The sequence below is a fragment of the Labeo rohita genome, chromosome 22 (assembly GCF_022985175.1).
Source record: "Labeo rohita strain BAU-BD-2019 chromosome 22, IGBB_LRoh.1.0, whole genome shotgun sequence".
Taxonomy (NCBI): Eukaryota; Metazoa; Chordata; class Actinopteri; order Cypriniformes; family Cyprinidae; genus Labeo; species Labeo rohita.
Window position 1 is genome coordinate 37,050,473 of NC_066890.1, and position 22,472 is coordinate 37,072,944.

The 22,472-nt window shown below is 29.1% G+C and overlaps 2 protein-coding genes across 3 annotated transcripts; one reads left to right on the top strand and one right to left on the bottom strand.

Moving 5' to 3' along the window:
* Window positions 1-253: 253 nt before the first annotated feature.
* Window positions 254-7,309, bottom strand: sgsh (N-sulfoglucosamine sulfohydrolase (sulfamidase)). Its single transcript, XM_051095147.1, is given in 8 exon segments — window positions 254-952; window positions 4,171-4,374; window positions 4,454-4,535; window positions 4,616-4,747; window positions 4,749-4,948; window positions 6,576-6,681; window positions 6,762-6,922; window positions 7,138-7,309. Coding segments are annotated over 8 exon segments (1,536 nt in total). The 5' UTR covers window positions 7,229-7,309; the 3' UTR covers window positions 254-392.
* A 76-nt stretch (window positions 7,310-7,385) lies between these two features.
* slc26a11 (solute carrier family 26 member 11) lies at window positions 7,386-20,334 on the top strand. 2 transcript variants are annotated; one of them, XM_051095146.1, is made up of 16 exons: window positions 7,386-7,533; window positions 10,202-10,621; window positions 10,692-10,884; window positions 12,572-12,657; window positions 12,777-12,856; window positions 12,929-13,071; window positions 13,146-13,324; window positions 15,614-15,686; window positions 15,771-15,821; window positions 15,899-15,959; window positions 16,049-16,104; window positions 16,179-16,319; window positions 16,401-16,528; window positions 18,150-18,249; window positions 18,336-18,469; window positions 19,648-20,334. In XM_051095146.1, exons 2-16 carry the CDS (start codon window positions 10,424-10,426, stop codon window positions 19,762-19,764), a joined length of 1,740 nt encoding a protein of 579 aa, XP_050951103.1. In that variant the 5' UTR covers window positions 7,386-7,533; window positions 10,202-10,423; the 3' UTR covers window positions 19,765-20,334. The 2 variants fall into 2 exon arrangements, with proteins under 2 accessions (XP_050951103.1, XP_050951102.1); XM_051095145.1 differs by having other exon boundaries at window positions 7,387-7,538.
* Window positions 20,335-22,472: the final 2,138 nt, after the last annotated feature.

Consider the following 22,472-nt stretch of genomic DNA (forward strand, 5'->3'; position numbering starts at 1 on the left):
AGTACCCAAGTGTTTTAAATAATTGCTGTAGAACAGAATAAGAAATCTAAGTGCGTAGCACCTCACAATTAAGTCTCATTAAGAAGTGATTTAAAATATTGACTTATTGACTTCTCTGTAATCACACATTTGGATAAACATAACACGGTTTATCCACGTTGACAGATTTCAACGTGGAGAAGAGAGAAAACGGCTTTAATCAAATATGACCAAATATTTTCAAACAAAGAAGACATAATAGAAAGAAAAGAGATGTGACAATGTTGATTTTATTTAAAACATGTATTAACATTTTCAATATAAAACTACAAATATAATCTTACAGTTCTCATATTAAACCATTTAAACGGAAGCATTAAAGTTTATACAGTTTTCTCTCAAATTTTAGGCACTCAGAGTCCATTATACAGCGGCCTGCACTGTGGTTCCAGTTTGGTCTCGAGGACTGCATCCGGCTCGCACACCCACGGATCCTCCGTTTGCCACTGCCACTTCAGCAGCTGATCCCTCAGGCTCTCCAGAACCGGGGCGTAGGCTGGATCACCCGCTAGGTTCCGCCTCTCCGTCGGATCCGACTGGATGTCAAACAGCTCCCACCTCTCCCGATAGTAATACTCGTTTAGAGTCTTGAACCAGCCTGTGGGCTGGCCTGATTGAGTCCGGTTTAACAGATCCTGGAAGGTTGGGGACACGTAGAAGTCCTGGTCTATAGGGAAGGGCATGCGGTAGTGCATGTTGTGCAGAAGCCGGAAGCGGCCCTGGTGGATGGAGCGCATTGGGTAAAACATAGTGACCTCGTGAAGACTCTGGCTGGCGTAGACGGTGGCCCAGGATGGTTCTGAGTTCAGGGCTGGGAGAAGAGACCGACCCGTTAACTCAACCAGACGGCCCCTTGAGAGACTGTACGGTGGGTACGGCAAAGAGAACCAGTCCAGGATGGTGGGAGTGATGTCTGGGGAAACAGTGAGAGTTGTTTTACTCTGCCGTGCAATTAACTCATTAGTCGTGAAAAGTGAATATAAAGATGTGCATTTCGCACAAAATCAAGTGCGGAAAGATCAAATGGCACAATTTTTTTAATATTGTACGAACGACTTGCGACTTGTAAAAATAGAAAAAAAAATTGTTGATACAATTCCAGTAATGTCACTAAACAGACACATAATCAAGTGCGAAAATGTACAATAATAAGGGGTGCCATTTTTTATACCGTACGAAAGAACTTGCAATTCGTACAATATAACATTACATTGGCAATAATTTGAGTAAATACAACGTGACCTTAAAAACTAAAAACTAAAAAAAAATCTAGCATGAAAATATGCGATAATGAGCAACGCCATTTTTTAATATCGTACGAACAAATTGAGATTTGTAAAAATAGAATTTTTTTTTAACATTCGCTATAATCTGTCAGTAAATATAAAGATATGACCTTAAACACTGAATCAACTGTGAAAATATATGTAATAATGAGTGACGCCATTTTTTATTATCGTACGGACAAATTGCGAATTTGTAAAAAAAAGTTACATTGGCCATAATCTGTCAGTAAATGTAAAGATATGACATTAAACACAGAATCAAGTGTGAAAATATATGCAACAGTGAGTGACGCCATGTTTTAATATCGTACGAAAGAACTTGCAACTCGTACAATATAAAACGTTACATTGGTAATAATTTAAGTAAACACAAAAATGTGATCTTAAAAACAGAATCTAGCATGAAAATATGCAATAAGTGATGCCATTTTTTATATCTTACGAACAACTTGTGATTCGTAAAAATAGAAAAAATGTTAACTTGGCCATAATCTGTCAGCAAATATAAAGACATGACCTTAAACAGAATCAAGAGTGAAAATATGCAATAATGAGTGACACCATTTTTTTTAATATCGTACTAACAACTTGCCATTTGTAAAAATAGAAAAACTTAAAAACAATATTGTTATATTCGTACAATATAAAATGTTACACTGGCAATCATTTGAGTAAATATCAAAATGTGACCTTAAACACAGAATCTAGTGTGAAAATGTGCAATAATGAGGGATGCCATTTCATAATATTGTACAAACCATATGCGATTTATGCGAGTTATTTTGCCCGTTGTGTGACTAACATATTTTTATATTTTGATTAGATAACCACAAATGATCTAGAATAGAAGCAGTTCAATTGTGAAAGTACAAAATATCCATATGTATGCAATTTCAGTACTGTGGCCTTTGTGTAGATATTTAAACATGGCCATCTTTAGCTTGATTGTTGATGTAATGGCAGCACTTTACAATATGAGTCCATTTGTAACATTACGATTGATAAAAGCTGTAGAATAGAAACATTATTCCTTGTTAGAGTGTGTTAATTTCAGCATTTACTGATATATTTAAAAAAATTAGTTGCTTTTGTTAACATTAATGAACAACCAACTGTAATGATCAATATACAATTAATGTTAATATTTTTATTAACTTACAAAGTATTGTTTAGTAGGCTACTTTTTTTATTATTATTATTGTAGAGCACTATTTATTTTCCATTCAGTATCCATTTTAAAAACTATCGGTGGATTAATCGGTATCGGCCAGTGTGGTCCAACCTAGTTATCGGTATCTGTAAAATCCAATATCGGTCGACCTCTAGTACTGATGATGGATTTTTAAAATCTCATACGAACAACTTGTGATTTGTACAAATATAAAATGTTACATTAGCAATAATTTGAGTAAATATGAAAATTGGACTTTTAAAACAGAATCAAGTGCAAAAATGTGCAATAGTGAGGGCCATGATTATTTTAAATATCATACAAACAACCTGTGATGTGATTGGCAATAATCTGTCAGTAAATAGAAAGATATGGCCTTAAACAGAATCAAGTGTGAAAATGTGCATTATCAATGGATGCCATTTTTTTAAATCGTACAAACAACTTTCAGTTCGTACAAATATGAAATGTTACATTGGCCATAATTTGAGTAAATATAAAAATGTGACCTTAAACAGAATCTATTGCGACATTTTTTTAATACTGTACGAACAACTTGTGAATCTAGTGTGAGAATGTGCGATAGTGAGAAACAGCATTTTTTAATATCAAACAACTTACGCTCCGTTCAAATATGAAATGTTACATTGGCCATAATTTGAGTAAATATAAAAATGTGACCTTAAAGAATTTAGTGTGAAAATGTGCAGCCGTTTTTTTAAATTGTATGAACAAGTTGCAATTTGTACAAATATAAAATGTTACATTAATTTGAGTCAATGTAAAAATGTGACCTTAAACAGAATTAAGTGTGAAAACAGTGAGGGATGCTTGTTTTGTTTTTTTGTACAAACAACTTGTGATTCATAGAAATAGAACGTTTTGATACAATGCCAATAATTGGTCAGGAATATAAAAATGTATACTAATAACTAGCTATTCGTAAAAAAAAAAAAAAAAAAAAAAAAAAATTTGTCATACACATGCTATGTTGGTAACAATTTGTTGTATGGTAGAAATACATCTGTACTATTATCTAGACTCAAAACAAAAAGGTGTAATAATGACGTAATTTTTTTAAATTTGTACAAAAAACCATTACATTACGTTGGAAACAATGCCATTAAGTAGAAAGGTAGCTGTGCGATTGTCTGGACTCAAAAGACAAAAACAAGCACAAAAAGCTGTAAAATTAAGAGCTATTTCTCCAAATCTGTACAAAAAAAATGTGCTATTTGTAGAAAAATAAATTGTCGCACACATACACAGTGTTGGAAACAATCCATCACTGGGTAGAAAGGTAGTTATACAATTATCTAGACAAAAAGGTGCAGCAATAATACGGCTTATTTCATCATCATACAAAAAGAAAGTCAAAGCTTCAAAAGCAGCAGGAGTGAAATGTTGTGTTTAGAAGTGATAAGAATAACAGCCTATTTGTAGTGTAGTATGAATAACTTAACAAATAACAAATCTGCCATTCAGTAACAGTATTTCGATACTCTGGCCTCAATCACAGAAACAAGTGCATGAGGGTGCAGTGTTTTCTTAAACAGGTGTATGGCACCACCTAGTGATTAAAAGCAGTTACAGCACAATTCAAACCCTTGAGAGACACATTAGTTTTACACATGCTCCTGATATGAATTAATCAAACTGTTGATTGGTTCTTACCCAGCAGACTGACGTAAGCCTGGCTAACCTGCCCCCAACGCTGCCGGTGTTCAGGTGAGGAAACCAGCATGGGTTCCTTCACACCCGAGCCATACAGGTTAGTGCGTCCGTTGGGAAACGGAATTCCATTATCCGAGCTGTAGATCACCAGAGTGTCATTTTCAAAACCTGCATTCCGTAGTTCCTGAAGAACCAGACCGACACCTTTGAAATCAAACAGAAAATTAGTGAAGATCTGTGCAAGCAAATGTTTAAATATTACTGTAAATGACAAATATATAACCTTGGTCCAGTCGGCTGACTGTTGTGTATTGGGCCGCAATATCCGCCCTCGCTGCGGGAGTGTCAGGAATAAAGTACGGAACCTAGTCAGATTTGAAGAAACTAATAATTAGGAACTGCACCTAATAACTCTTTACTTTTTTGCTTTATTAGTAAAGCTTACCTTGACCTGATCTGGGGAGTAATACTTAGGCTCCCAATCGGGAATTCTCCCCATTCCGCTTTCTCCATTCCCAAACTTTTCACAGAACATTCCATACTGAGGCTGGGAATGGCCACAGCGGTGAGGATCATGGGAATGCCACGTAGAGGAAGAACGGACGTTCCTCTTCCGTCTCACTCCTCTCTGCTTTTAGGCTCTGGAAGAACTTCTGGACAAGGAGCTTGATCTTGGTGATATTCCGACCCACCTGCAGAACGGAATTGGTCTCTTCTGTGTAGGCGAAATCGAATGGGTATACAGGCCCCGGACCGACATGTTTTTTCCCAATGATACCTTTCCAAAAGAAGAAAAGAATTCTGTAAAAATCCTTTTTTTTTAAGATTTACTCTTGTTTTGAGTGTTTGGTAACAAATCATAAGCTGTTTTTTGTCTGTACTGGGTTTCTGAATCCATTAAGTACAAAAAGGTATCTCAAAAAGTGTTCAAAACATGTATAAAAATGTGATATTCGTAGAAAAATAAAATGTCGAACATGCGATGTGTTGGCAAGAATCTGTTGTTTGGTACAAAGATAGTTACTAGTACTAATAATTGGATTTAAAACAGAAACAAGTACAAAAGCTGTAAGATGCTATTTTTTAAAATTTGTACAAAAAAACTTACTATTCGTAGAAAAAGAAATTATCGGATATTATAGGACATACACTATGTTGGTAACAATCTGTCATTCGGTTTGAAGGCTGTACTATTATCTGGTCTAAAAACAAAGAAAGGACAAATAGGTGTAACAGTAAGATGCTACTTTCAAAATTTGTACAAAAAATATGTAAAAAAAAATGATCGTACACTTACACAACTGACAACAATTGTCATTTCATAGAAAGACTCAAAACGAAAACAAGCACAAAAATGTGTAATGATAAGATGCTTCCCAATTTGTAAGAAAAACACGTAGAAAAAAAGAGATTGTCGTACACATACACTAAATTGGTAACAAAATGTCATTTGATAGATATTTATACTATTATCTAGACTCAAAACACTGAAACAAGCACATAAAAGGTACAGTACTTTCACTTTTTTAGTCACTTTTTTATTCTCATAAAAAAAAAAAACTGTGCAGTGTTGCGCAAAATATGTTATATTCTTATTAATGTACAATTTATTAAAAATATGTCCTATCATCTGGCCTAAAATAGGCTACAGAGTAAGCTTCAAATGGTGCATAAGCAAGATTTCTGTTTCAGAGTCGTACATTGTTTCGTCGTACAGTGAAATTGTTGCACAAAATATGTTGTATTCTTACTAATTTATAATTTATGAAAAATCTATCCTATCATCTGGCCTAAAATACATAATGAGCTTTAAATCATGCATAAACAAAATTTCTGTTTCAGTTGTATGAATATCTGCCTTTTCTTCACAATGAAATTGTTGTACAAAATGTTATATTGTTACAAATTGATAATTTAGGAGAAATTTGTCTAATAATCTGGCCTAAAATACATGAGCTTCAAATGGTGTATAAGCAAGACTTCGTTTTCAGAATCGTCTGAAAAAAATCGAATATCTGCCTTTTCTTTGTATAATGAAATTGTTGTGCAAACTATGTGATATTGTTACAAATGTATAATTTAGAAGAAACCTGTCCTATCGTCTGGCCTGAAATTCATAATGAGCTTCAAATGATGCATGAGCGAAATTTCTGTTTTAGAGTCGTACGAATAATTGACTTTTCTGTGTACAAATCTTCATACAGATCCACAGAAACACATGTGAAAGATGTTTTTTTTTCTTAGTGTTCAATCATTTGAGATACAAATAATCATCATACAGCACTATACTGGCACAAATCTGTCAGTCAATAGAGTTTTTTGAGTAGAGTCTGGCCTCAAACAGAAACAAGTGCACTAAGCTAAAAAAAAAAATAAATAAAAAGTTCAACAGATCTCCATCTGACCTGTTCGAATGTTGGCTTGTTTCAGAAGAAGAGGAAGACTCTGCACTCCATCAAATGAGTTAAAGTGATGAACTCCCTGATGGAGGCCGTACATCCCATTTTGGTGCTGTTGATGAGAAAAGAAAAGTTCAAGGGAAGTTTATCCAATGGTTGGGGCTAAAACAGAGACTTTTAACATCTGGTTACCTGTGGTAGTCCAGTCAGGATGGTGGAACGACTTGGTGAGCAGCTGCTGACGGAGGTGAAGGCGTTCTTGAAGATCACACTGCGCTCAGAAAGAGCCCGGAGATGAGGGGTCTGGACCACAGTGTTGTTGTAAACATCGGTTTCGAACCCACCATCATCAGCTGTGTGGTAGAACACAACATAAACACAACAAAAACGTCAATACAACGTCCATACAACGTAAACATCAAAATAATGTCAATACAACACAAACATCAAAGCAACATAAAACAAAATAATGTAAATACAACATAACACAAACACAGACATAACAGTACGAATGAGTTATTTTGTCAAATCAGTATTTACAAAAACACATGATTGTTTTATTACACACCAATGATGAGAAGCACGTTTCTTCTTCTGCACTCTCCTACATCACAACAAACTAGAAGACACAACAAAGTCCACGCAGACAAAAACGACATTTTAGTGTCATTTGACTTTGGAAATGTCTTTACTTTGTTTACACTCAGCGAGACAAACTTCCGCCATGTGAATCCATCACATGACCGTGATCAGCTGACTCAAAGCCTCAGCCAATCGCGTCGCGCGTCGCTGCTGACGCCACACAGGGGCTGTTGTTTAGTGTCACACAAGCCGCGGTTCACACCGGTCGCTTTGATTGCTCTAGTGTTACTGTTTATGTTTTGATGTAAATAAACAGATAAATAGATTAAGTTACTGCAGCGGAATGTTTGAACTCCGATGAAACGCGAGGATCAAAGGATCTGTAAGGTTTGATGTTTAACTTGAATTCACATTGTAGCTCTGATCATTGATTTCAACTGTCAGCTTGATTTGTAAATACGGTTATCAAACAGTTTTTAAACTGTATTATTATAATAATAATTATTAGTATTTAGTATGTTTTTTTTAAAATGTTCTTTTTTTTTCAGTTTACATTGCACATGTTACTCACATCACGAGATCCTTTTGAAATATCATATGATTCATGTCAAAACACTTACCTAATCAGTTTTTCAGTGTATTTTTAGGCCTTTTTTTCATTTTGCAGTTTTTGTCTCGTTGTTGGAATGGGAATACAAACAAACAAATAAATAAATATGAAATTATAAATTTCATTGGAATATATTTTTATGTTAAGTAAGGATGTTTTTCTTTCCGTTTTACATTTTGCAGAAACAGTGTTACTTGAATGCAAAAAAAAAAAAAAAAATAAGGCTTAATATAATAATGCATTGTTGGTAATAGTAATATATTTGAAGAGTCTATTTGCAAAAACAGATAACTCTGTTTTTAACCATGTTCAAAAATCATGTTTTTTCATTGTGCGTTCCAATTAATCTCAATCAAACTGCAGTTGGGTTATTTTGATTAAGTAAATATAACAAAAGCTAACTAACACAATAAAAAACATGATAACATAATAAAAAAAAATGTGTTTTCTGTTTTTGCAAAGAAACTCTTCATTTATATTAGTTAATTTAAATTAGTTTTAATTTGTCATTTTAATACATTTTTAAGAATATTTTCACAGCCATTACCATTTTTTTCTTTTGCATCTTGCATCTCCTTACTGTAATTAAACAGTATTTTTAGTTTCTGTAATGCAAATAATAATAATAAAAATAATATTAAGTGCTGTCAAATGATTTATCGTGATTAAACACATCCGAAATAAAAGTTTTTGTTCACATAATATATGTGTGTGCACTGTGTGTATTTATTATGTATGTATAAATACACACACATACAGTATATATTTTGAAAATATTTGCATGTTTACATTTTATGTTTATATTCATATAATTTATTAGAAATATATCTTAAAAAAAATATATATATATATGACCCTGGATCACAAAACCAGTCATAAGGGTCGATTTTTCAAAATTGAGATTTATACATCATCTGAAAGCTTTCCATTGATGTATGGTTTGTTATGATAGGACAATATTTGGTCGAGATACAACTATTTGAAAACCTGGAATCTGAGGGTGCAAAAAAATCAAAATACTGAGAAAATCGCCTTTAAAGTTGTCCAAATAAAGTTCTTAACAATGTATATTACTTATCAAAAATTAAGTTTTCATATATTTACAGTAGGAATTTTACTAAATATCTTCATGAAACATGATCTTTACTTAATTTCCTAATGATTTTTGCCATAAAAGAAAAATCAATAATTTTGACCCATACAATGTATTTTTGGCTATAGCTACAAATAAACCCCAGCGACTTAAGACTGGTTTTGTGGTCCAGGGTCACATATATATATAATATAAATTATATATAAATAAATTTAATATATAAACAACATATTTTTCTTAAATATATACTTGCGTGTGTGAATTTATATATACATAATAAGCACAGTTCACACAGACACATATATTATGTAAACAAACTTTTATTTTGCATGCGATTAATCGCGAAAAATCGTATGACAGCACTAATAACAATATATTATTTTAATTTTAATATATTTATACAAGTTAGGTATTTTTGTACTACCGTTTAAATGTATACTGATTTAAATTTAGGGCTGTCAAATGATTAATCACAATTAATCACATACAAAATTTGTGTTTATGTAATATATGTGTGTACTGTGTATATTTATTATGTATATATTTAAGAAAAATGTCATACTTATATATAAAATATTTATATATAATATAAATTATATATATATATATATATATATATATATACACATATACATATATACATTTTTAATATGCATACATGTATGTGTGTGTATTTATATATACAGAATGTATGTGTGTACTGTGTATATTAATTATTTAGACAAACTTTTATTTTGCATGTGATTAATCGCAAATAATCACATGACGTCACTAAAAACAATATATTATTTTAATTTTAATATATTTATACATGAAGTTAGATATTTTTATACTGCTGTTTAAATGTATACTGATTTAATTTAGGGCTGTGAAATGATTAATCGCGATTAATTGCATGCAAAATTTGTGTTTATGTAATATATGTGTGTACTGTGTATATTTATTATGTATATATTTAAGAAAAAAATATATATATATGATGTGTATAATATATATATATATATATGTGTATATTTATATATACATAATTAATATACAGAGTACAAACACATATTATGTAAACACAAACTTTAATTTTGCTGGATGCATGGATGCATCGCTGGATGCGTGGGTTGTTAAAATAATGTCTCAAACAAAACAAATTGTGCTAAAAACACTTAATTTTCTTTAGGCAACATATCGTAATTTGTATGTGTGTGTGTATTTTGGGGTGTGACACTCAGATTCACATGTTTCAGCAAGCGATTACATAATCCGCAGTGTTTGAATCTCGTGATCATGCACTCATGCTGTCATGTAGTCAGAGGTTTGTAGTTTTACTAACTAGTGGCATTGGTTTCTCTATAGGTTTACTTTTAAAAACACTTATGGAGAAGCAAGAAGAAGCGTTTTACAAGGTTTTGACTAATATACGACCAAGAGGAGCTTGTTAGCTCCACCCCTCCCACAAACTCTGCCACATCCTTGTTTGTCCACACCGTCTGATCCGCCGTTCGACATCCTGGATGAAGCACTACAGCTCTTCTCCTGATCCTTAACTGATAATGTGGTGGAGCTGAAGGTCAGCAGATGTGGGATCTTCAGATGGAGCGGGTGACGGGTGTCCGCTGGTATGCCGCCCTACGCTCTTGTTTTCCCATACTCACCTGGCTGCCCAGGTATAACCTGACCTGGCTGAAGATGGACCTGATCGCCGGTCTGACGGTGGGTTTGACGGCGGTTCCTCAGGCTCTGGCCTATGCGGAAGTGGCTGGTTTACCTGTGCAGGTAAGAACGTTGATGTTCCTCCACAGACGGAGACTGAGGAAGGTTTTCTTGACTTTTGTTTGTTTTTCAGTACGGCCTGTATTCTGCGTTCATGGGTGGTTTCATCTACTGTATATTTGGGACGTCTAAAGACATCACACTTGGCCCGACCGCCATCATGTCTCTGCTGTGTTTGACGTATATCGGTGGAGATCCTGTGTTTGCGGTGGTGCTTACGCTGCTGTGCGGCGTCATCCAGACGGGAATGGCTCTACTGAGACTGGGTGAGATGGAAAATGGAGTTAATGTTAACATAAAGTCCATATTTTGACTCTATTTTGGTGTCATTCATTCAAAATCTGAGGTAGATAGTCATCTATGTAGTCATTTTGGTCATTTTTGTTTGGGGTATTTATATATAGCTTTTATTTTTATTTCAGATGTGGTCATTTTAAAGTAGTTTTAGTTAACAGTGACATCGCTGGTTGTACTGAGTGTAAATGTTTAAATCTCGTATGTTTTTTTTGTGGATTCAACTATTAACAAATGCATTTATTAACATTCTAAGTAGATTTACACTCTGAATTTTACATAAAGTAAGGTTGAAGTGGAGAAAGCTGACTCGGCTGCCTGTAAATCAGGACTGTCTTGAAAACAGGAAGTTTGTGGGTTTGTTCTCTCACATAACTATCAGATTCGATTACTTCCTGTGCAGCTTCCTGCTCACTTCTGTGAAGCCGCACACCAAAATGTTGCAAGAGGTTTTTGAAATGTGACAGCTGAGGTTGTGGAAGTGGAAGTTACATAATATTAGATAAATATTTACCTTAGGACGGACTTATCAACAGCAATAAGAGTATATTATATACTGCTGTTTTTATAAATGCAATATATTTATATATTCTGTAATATATAACATAGTTAAATAATTATAATATATAATATAATTCAAATATTTTTGAGCATGCAATTTATTTTATTTACTAATTAATTACTAAATTAATACATATGAATAAATAAATATTTTGTAATACTTGTTATTAATAGAGTTGGAGCAGTTTTTAAATATGTTGTAGCTTCATAATGAAATAAAAACAGAAACAAATAAACAAACAAAAGTAAATAAATATTTTTGTTTTCAAAATAGTAGTTTTGGACTTTTGCAGTTTTGAGTCCATTTTAATTATTAAATATAAATTAATAAATAAATTAAATAATAAATGAATAAATTGAATATTTGCAAAATGAAACATTTTAATAAATGTTAATATATTAATTAATATTTTTATATATATAAAATATGTACAAATGGTAATACATAAATAAATAAACAAACAAACAAACAAAAATGATTAACCCAAATGAAATTAATGTTTGTTTTCTAAATAATAATAAAATGTTAAATATTGTTTGTAATGTTGTTATTACAACAACATTTACAGCATTTTTTTTAAAATGTAAATTCATAAATAAATAATTATGTTTTTTAATCAAATTAATTAATAAATAATCCAAACAAGCTAAATTGGCCATTTGTGTTGTCAGAAATAATAATAATAATTATAATATAATATATTAAATATATTTTTTATACATAATAAAAATCTGAAATAGATAATAATAATAATAATAATAGTAATAATAATAATAGTTATTATTATTATTATTATTAAATGCACTGTTTTTTAAATTCAATTTATTATTAAATAAAAAAATCAACTAGCCATTTTATCTTTTTTTTAGATGAATTAATAAATTCAATTGATTAATTAATTAATTTATTTATTTATTCATTCATTCATTTGAATCAGCTAATCTGATGTTATTAAATATTTTGATATTATTAAATTAAAAATCAACTAGCTAATTTATCTTTTCTAGATTAATTAATAAATCCAAGAAAGTTTGAATATATATTTCTGTGTCATCAGCTGATCTGGTGTTGATTTTTACTCTGTGTTCGTTTATTAGGTTTCCTCTTGGACTTCATCTCATATCCAGTAATTAAAGGCTTCACCTGTGCTGCTGCCGTCACCATCGGCTTCGGTCAGGTCAAGGTCAGAGTCTCACACTAGAACAACCGCTTACGCCTTTCGTCCGTTCATTAGCATGTTTCTCAAATGTCCTTGAAGATCTTTGAATAGTTGTCTCAATCCACTTCGTATTTGTTGTGCAGAATATTCTGGGTCTGAAGGAGATCCCACAGCAGTTCTTCTTACAGGTTTACTACACCTTCCACAAGATACCTGAGGCCAGGTGAGCACACAAATATATGTCTGACCAATCAACCGCCACCGTTTTGCTAATTACAATCATCTGTGTTCTCAGAGTTGGAGATGTGATTCTGGGTCTGTGCTGTCTGTTCTTCCTGGTCATGTTGATGCTGATGAAGAATTCTCTGGGTTCGTCTGAAGATGAGGCTCCTCTCCTCGTCCGATCTGCCCGAAGGCTGGTGTGGAGTTTAGCTACTAGTGAGTGCTCTAAAAACTCTTGTGAATCTGTAAAGTAACGACAGATATTTAAACGTGTTCTTCCTGTATCGCAGTCCGGAACGCTCTGGTCGTCGTAGCAGCGACTAGTGTTGCGTATTCCGCTGAGGTCACCGGACACCATTTCTTCAGCCTCACTGGAAAAACCGCCAAAGGACTGCCTCCGTTCAAAGCCCCACCCCTTTCAGAGACTGTACCCAATGGGACAGTGATTACTTTCGGTGACATTGCGAAGGTGAGAAATAATAGTGTAGTTTTTGATGCAAATCTGTCATAGCTTTTGATGTCAAAAAAAAAAAAAGCCCCAAAAAAATCAAATACTGCGCAATTATATTAAGAAATGTGTTATTCATTTATTATTTTTTATGATAGGATTGTCAGTAGATTGAGATAATCTTGATATTTGTTTTTGTAAAAATCTTCAAGAGTGCTATAATAAAATACACTTACATATACTTAAGAATATAAACTATTTGAGGCACTAAAACACATTTAAAATTATATTGTATATATGAGATAACATATAATTAAATAAAAACAATTATAAATTAAATATGAATAAAACCTAAAACAAAACTGAATATAATTATGTATAGAAAATATATATAGAAATTAAATGCATTAAAGTAGTAACTTAAATTTATACTTAAGAATTAAAAAGAAAATTGTTGCAATTATATTGTATATATCAAATATAAAATATTTGAATATTAAAATTATTTCAATATTAATTAAATATAAATATAAATATCTTCTAAAATAAAACCTAATATAATAATAATAATATGTGTGGAAATTATATAGAAATAAAATTAAATGCATTGAAATAGATGAAATAATACAAAATTGTATAATAATATAAAATAATCAGGATTTGTAAAATTATTTAAATATAAATTAAATAGTAATAAAGTAATAAAGTAACACATATAGAATACATAAATAAAAGTAAATTGAATAATAATATAAAATAATTAAGATTATTCTGTTATTTGTAAAATTATTTCAATATTAATTAAATGTCAATTAAATAGAAGTAAAACCGAAAATAAAACTTAATATAATCTAACAATATGTATAGAAAATATATAGAAATATAATTATCAAATATTAACAAAATATTCAAATATTAACATTATTTCAGTATATTACTTACAATCTAAAATAATATCTAATAAAATAGTATGTTTTGAAAATATGTAGAAATAAAATTAAATTCATTAAATATACTTCAAATATTAAAATTTCAATATTAATTTGAACATAAAATAAAACCTAATAAAATACATATAGAAAATCTATAGAAATAAAATGAAATGCAGTAAATATAAAAAATGTAAAATATTCAAATATTAAAATGATTTCAATATTACTTAAATATAAATTAAACCTAATATAATGAAATAATATATATAGAAAATGTAAATAAATAAAATGAAATGCATTAAATAGATAAAATAATAAAAATAAATTGTATAATAATATAAAATAATCAAGATCACTCTGTTTTTTGTAAAATGATTTTAATATCAATTAATATAAATATAAATAAAACCTAAAATAAAAACAAACGTAATAAAAAATAATATGTATGGAAATATATATAAATAAAATTAAATGCATTAAATATATAAAATGTAAAATATTTAAATATTGTTAATTAAAACAAAAAATTAAACAATAGAAAAAATATGTATAGAAAAAATATAGAAATAAAATAAATGCTATGATGAAATAAATGAGATGATCACGATTATTCTGTTTTTTGTAAGAATTTTTAAAAGATGATATAATGCAATTTTGCAGTTATATTAATAATGTAATTATATGTAATTTTCTTAAGAATGTGAATTATTAGAGGCATCTGAAACGCATTTAACATTGTTTATGTAAATATTTAAACATTAAGTAAATATAAATAGTCCTTTTAATTTATAAATTAAAATAATGTAAAGTGACCTAAATATAAAGGCAGCTATATGTGCATAAACACACATTTATATTATAAAGATGATTATATTATATAATAAAGATAAAGTGTTGTTTCAATAAATATAAATGTAAACTATTTTTAATAAAACTATTTGAAAATAAATTATATAATATTGTAAAAAAAAAAAAAAAATCACTGTATGAATGCCAAAAATAATTAAATATATATTTGAAAATAATTACTTTTCTCAATGCACTATTAATGTCAAATGTATAAACTTTTAAAATAAAAAACATGTTTGTTTTTATTTCTTAATATTAAAAAATAAGGACATTATTCTATCAACAAAATATTTTTTTTTAATAATAAATAAATAAATAATAAAATATTTCATAATAATATAAGCAAAATATAAAATATTTTAAAAACTACCCTCTGGCACCCCCTTGTGGCCTACTTGTGGTACTTAGAAAATTGAGCTGTCATGTAATAGTATGATATTAGTAAAATATATGTGACAGTTTAGAGATTTTAAGTTGGAAATCTAGTAAAATAGTGATCATTACTGACCACTCAAGTGTGTTTTCACAGGATTTAGGCGGCGGTCTGGCTGTCATTCCTTTAATGGGTGTTTTAGAGAGCATCGCAATTGCAAAGGCGTTCGGTAAGAACTTCAAATCATGCTTACTTCCATATAAACCAACACAGATGCAGTTAGGCCACATCTAACAGTCTTTTCTCAATGCAGCCAGCAAGAATAACTACCGAATCGATGCCAACCAAGAGCTCTTTGCCATCGGTGAGAGTTTCTCCTCACTTCCGAAGTTTAAACAGAGCGTTAATCAGTCGTTTCTCATTTTAATGTTGTTTCTGCAGGTCTCACAAACATCATGGGCTCGTTCGTGTCGGCGTATCCCGTCACGGGCAGCTTCGGGAGGTCCGTCTGCAAGCTAAACGCTAAATACTAAAGTGTCTTTTGGTTAATTCTTCACGTTGTAAATGCGTTTATGTGTTGTTTCCTGACAGAACCGCTGTGAACTCTCAAACCGGAGTGTGTTCACCTGCGGGAGGGATCGTCACAGGTAACGCACAAACACGCTTTTTGCGTTCAGGTTGACATTTGACAAATGTGTGAAGTGTGTGTTTTTTTGTGCAGGTGTTATAGTGCTGCTGTCTCTGGCCTTCCTCATGCCGCTCTTCTTCTACATCCCTAAAGCGTCACTCGCTGCCGTCATCATCTGCGCCGTCAGTCCCATGATAGACTTCAGAGTGCCAGTCCAGCTCTGGAGAGTCAAGAGTGAGACTTTACACCACATATTTAGATGTAAAAAAATTATGCATGTGTGTGAGTGTGTGTGTGTATTGTTGTTTGCCTCAGGACTCGATCTGCTGCCGTTCTTGGTGACGTTTGTGGTCAGTTTTTGGGAGGTGCAGTACGGCATTGTGGGAGGTGTGGTTGTTTCTGGTTTCATGCTGTTGTACACTGTGGCCAGACCCAAAGTGAAAGTGAGTTTCAACTGTTTGTTGTTTATGAAATGTATATGCTGTGTGTGATAAATGTAGACTGTGAGTTGTAGGACGTTTATTCTAGAAATCCACTTTTTGTTTGAGTTTTAGCATGTGTGCTAGTGGAAATCACCATAAAATTAGTACAAAATGTCTTAAAAGCATAGTCTAAAAAAAACCTCAAAAAACAAATACAGTGTGATTATATTAATAAATAAATTATTCATTTTATAATTGGACTGTTAGTAGATTGAAATAGTAATGACTAATATTTTTTTATTTATAAAAATGTTAAAAAAAAAAAAAAAACTATTATACTATACACACACATACATATATATATATATAATATATACGTAAAATATATATTTTTACATATTTTATATATTTATATATTTTAGTTTTTGATTTTTGTTTAAATCATGTAGAATATTTAAATATTAAATATAAATAGGATATACATATCAGTTAAGTAAACTATATATCTATCTGACTGATATATGTTTTTAAATATGTATGAATATTAAATAAAATATTTATTTTATATAGAAAATGTAAATGCATTTTAGGTACTGTTTGAAACATTTAAGACACATTTAATTATATTTAATTTCTAAAATGTAAAATATTTAAATTCATAAAATATAAAGAAATATTAAAACCACACACACACACACATATACTTCTATATTTGCATTTTATAAATAATTCATATTACTAACTATAAAGAAATATTAAAATATTTATATATTTTTATATCAAGAAAAGTTAAATGCAGTTTAGTTGCTGTAACTAGAATTATAGAATTTAAATGAAAAATGGAATAAAAATATTATTCCATTGTTATTATTCCATTATTCCATAAATATATTATTCCATTGTTTATAATGTAACTAATAACCTAACAATATATATATATATAATAGTTATTGTTTTTCTTTTTTAATTAAGAACATATTATTTGGGTCATTTGAAAAATTATATTGTAATAGTAAATGTAACTATTATTTTGTACAACATAATGTTTAATGTATTATATATACATATATAGATAAAATAATAAATATTTAAATACTGATCATTAATAAACATAAAATATCAATAAAATATCAATACAAATAAATATACAAATAAATGTCACATGCACAAAAAAGTTAAACATTAAAATAGATTAAATTATCTAAATAAGTAAAAAACAAAATGATAAAAAATTGCTAAAGTAATAAATTAAATATTTTAATTGTAATAATTGTAAAAGAATTGTAATAATTAATTAATTAATTAAATTAAATAAATAAATAAATTACTTAATTAATTGCACAATTTTAGCCATCTGAAAAACATTTAACATTATACTCTGTCACACACATGTACTTTAATATACACATTTAATAAATAATACATATTAGAAACAAAACGGAAATATTAAATTAAAATATGTATATGTTTTTATATCTACAGAAAGTTATATGCATGTTTATTTGCTGTAAGTAGAATTGAAATAATGATTCTGTTAAAATACGGTTCTTTACCGTTGAAACTAAAATGAAGTGTGATGTTTTTAAAAATTACCCAGATGCAGCAGTGAGTCAGTGAGTGAGTTTTGTGTGTTTGTGTTGAGGTGTCTGATCACGGCGTGCTGCTTCTGGAGCTGGACAGTGGGCTGAACTTCCCCGTGACGGAGCATCTCAGCAGACTCGTGTACAAACACGCACTTCATGGTGAGACACACACACACACGCACACGCTTTCATTCCCGCATCTGATGTCCTTGAGTGCTCATGGTCTTGTGTCTGTGGTCTGTCAGCGTCTCCTCCGCGCTGTCTGGTTCTGGACTGTTCTCACGTCAGCTCTATAGACTTCACTGTCGTCCACGAACTCACTGAACTGCTCAAACAGTTCGAGCTGAGAGGAGTATCCATGATCTTCGCTGGACTAAAGGTAGATAAAATAAACATATTCAGTATTACATCTGCCAACATGTTCATTTACAAAATTAAGCTCAGTAATCAATACTTTAATAAAAAAAAAAAAGGTTTAATCTAAATATTAGAATATAAATATATTAATTATGTCATTTTTATGTGTATGTACTTCGTAATGTTTATGTTTTACTCTATAAAAAAAATAATCATGATTATTTTAAACCTTTTTTTTTTCATTTTAAAAATATAAATATTGTATTAAGAATTAAGAATTAATTCATAATTATTAATAATAATTAAAAACTAAATAAATAAGAATGTATGTTATTTGAGGCATTTAAAACACACTGAACAATATAGACAAAATATAACTATATTTAAAATAGATAATATTTAATACTAATTTAAAATAGATAATATTTAATAATATTAAAATACATAATATTTAAATAGTAAACATTTATAAACATAAATTTATTATAGATTTAACATTTATGAAATGTTCATTTATAAAAATTAATATTAGCCTAACCCTTAATCTAAATATAAAAATAAATAGTCACATAAACAAAAAAATAAATGCATTAGTTATTAATTATATAATTAATTATTAATTATTCTAATTGTAATTATTCTTATTAATTTTTCTATTTTCAAAAAAACTAATAAATATAAACATTAAAAAATAAAATTGAATATATTTATAAATTAAATGTAAATGTAATAATTTAAATAAACAGATATTTAATATACATTTTACATTTAATAAATATTAAATGTCAATATTACCCTAACCCTGAATCAAAATAAAATAGTCACATATACAAAAACACAAAGTTACACATACAAAATCTAAATAAATTATAAGTAGATTACAATAATCATGGTTATTAATAAAAATGAATTAAATGTATTTATAAATTAAATATAAATTAGTTTCAATAAATAATAAAATATTACAAATGTAATACTTTTATTAGAATTAAATTTTAATTTAATTAAAAATTAAATATAAAATGTATTAAAAATAAATGTATTTTATATTTAGTTAAGAATATAAATTATTATTTGTAGATATCGGTTAAATATATATACATTTATATATTAACATTATGAAATTATGAAAATCATGAATATTTAATAGTTTGGAAAAAATACATTTCTTTTTCTCTGTCTCTCTTTTTTCTCTCTCAGGCGTCAGTGTTGAAGGTGTTGTTGACGGCCGATCTTCCCGGTTTCAGACATACAGACAGAGTAGACGAGGCTCTGCAACTTCTGACCAGTAGCAATCACTACGACCCTCTATTCTAACAGCCAATCACAGGCAAGAACTGATGACACGGCTTTCAGCCAATCAGCACCTGAATACCTCAGACCCTCTGATGATTGGTCACTTGAAACATTCTGCTCACCTTTGACCAATCAGCACTCAGGAAGAGAGACTTTGGCAAAAACTGATGGGGAACAAAGTTACATAATATTTGTGTACAAGGCGACCAAATGATGCTTTTGCACTTGAACCTATTTCTAGGTAGTTTTTGTATTTCCTTTTAGACTTTAAATCCAATGTAATTTTATGAACCTGCACTTATTCAACACTAGAAAGAATCAAATCAAAGTATTTTGGGTTAAAAAGCACTAAAAATCAGACAGGTCCATTAAAACCTAAAATATATTACGGTAATCAAAATAATGTCTCTTTCTCTGTAGTTCATAGTAGTATTTTTATGTTTGGTATGTTTACATTTAATTTTTGGTTGTTGAAACTGAATCTCCATTATGACACAGATGTTTGGACTTTTTTGGACTGACAAAGATGAAACACATTTTAACACTGTATAAACACTGAAACGTCTCTTTTGGTATTAAACTGATATGATCCACAATGGCTGTGCTTTGAAATGTTTTTTTGGATAATAAAAAAAAACTAAGAAAATTAAAAATAATAATAAATGCCCAAATGATTCTGAAATAAAATATTCAAATATTTGTTGATATAAAAATGTATATCTACACCTTATTAGTAAATGCTAGTATAATAGTTTTCATAATAAATGAATTGTGATAAAACTAGTATAATATAATAAAATATAATATATATATATATTATAAAAATATGCATATAAATTATGTAAAAACATTATATTCAAAAATAAATTCTATAAATTAATTAAATTAAATGAAATTATTTAAATGTATTATATACAAATTATTTATAAATATAAATATAAATAAATGTAAATAAATTATATATATATATATATATATATATATTTTTTTTTATTTTTTTACATATATATATACATTTTGTAAATATATGCGAAAATAAATTATAGAAATGTATTAAATTAAATTATATAAATAATGTAAAAATCAAATTTGAAACATTACAAATATATATAATGTAAAAATCATTTATAAATATAAATGTAAATAAGTTATGTAAATAAATTTTATATGTATATATATGTATGTGTGTTTGTGTATATATAAAGTCAAAAATGTTTGCATAAATATACATTTTGTAAATATATGCAAAATGATAGAAATGTATTAAATTATATAAATATAATGTAAAAATCAATTATATAAAATAAATAATAAATATATAATAAATAAATTGTATAAATAAATGATATATCTATCTATCTATCTATCTATCTATATATATATATATATATACACACACACATGTATTTATAATATTTATATAATATATATTTTTAATTATATATTATATGCAAAAATAAATTACAGAAATTAATAAAATATAATAAATTATAGAAATATATATTTTATATAAAAATAAATATATAAATAAAATGTATATATATTTACATTTATTTATATATTCATAATATTTATTATATAAAAATAAAGATTTTTTTTTACATATGTACATAAATTATGTAAATAAATAATATGCAAAAATAAATTATAGAAATGAATTAAATTAAAGTATATAAATAAATTGTGTAAATTATGTAAATTATATATTCACACACACACACACACACATATATATACATATATATGTTACATTTTTTTACATGTACATAAATTATGTAAATAAACTATATGCTACAATAAAATATATAATATATATAATTGTATAAATACATAATAAAATATATTTAGATAGATAGATAAATAGATGGATAGAGATAGAGATATTTCCCCTCTTTCAAATGAGTGTCTGAAAATAAATGTTTGTGCTACTTTTAAACAGTAGAGGGCGATTTTAAGCTTCTGTAGTAAATTACAGGCCCAGTACAACTCAGAAGGGTGCCAAAACAACAAGGAGGTTTCCTTTAGACAATGATTTTTCTTTCTGTCTAAAATTGTTCCAAACCACATGATTATTTCACTTTCAAAAATGTTTGCGCTGATATCAGCGTTTAATCAAACCTGTGGTCTGGATGACTCTGCTATTGCTAAAAAGCCACAAGATTCACTCCTTAACAATGACAATGAACATTTCTGACACTTTAAATACACTAAACAACTAACAACAAGTAAGTGAAAGCCACTGGATTTTGTACTTCATACAGTCTTTCCTTATACAGTGTGGCTGTATGTTTGTTCTCTGCCATAAAACTGACTCACACTGGTACACACCTGCTGAAATGTTGATAGACTAAAAACCAACATACACACAGGTGTCTAAGATATTACAGTCACACCATAAATTCTTGCCTTGAGCAAACAATCAGCATACTGTAAAACACATCTTCAGGGAGTCTAAAGGTGAGGTCACATTAACTGTTGCGCTGTTCATTTTTGCGAAATCCAATAGGAATCTGTACGATTGAAAGCTTTTTTTGTGCCATGGGATAAAAACAAATGCAATTGCGACTTTTGATCTCACAGTTCTTACTTTTTCGCAGAGTTCTGAGTTTGAATCTTACAATTGCAGACTTTTTTCCTCACAATTTTACTCCTATTTTGTCACTTTAGACAAAAAAATGAATGTGAGATGCAAACTTTAAAATTTTAAGAAGAAAATTTTCAACTGTGCT

What these genes read in the sequence shown, in the direction of transcription:
- slc26a11 (XM_051095146.1), top strand. Translation starts at nt 10,424, where the DNA reads ATGTGGGATCTTCAGATGGAGCGGGTGACGGGTGTCCGCTGGTATGCC. An exon ending in AATGGCTCTACTGAGACTGG is followed by an intron (nt 10,885 to 12,571) that starts GTGAGATGGAAA and finishes TTCGTTTATTAG; the next exon opens with GTTTCCTCTTGGACTTCATC. An exon ending in CACAAGATACCTGAGGCCAG is followed by an intron (nt 12,857 to 12,928) that starts GTGAGCACACAA and finishes CTGTGTTCTCAG; the next exon opens with AGTTGGAGATGTGATTCTGG.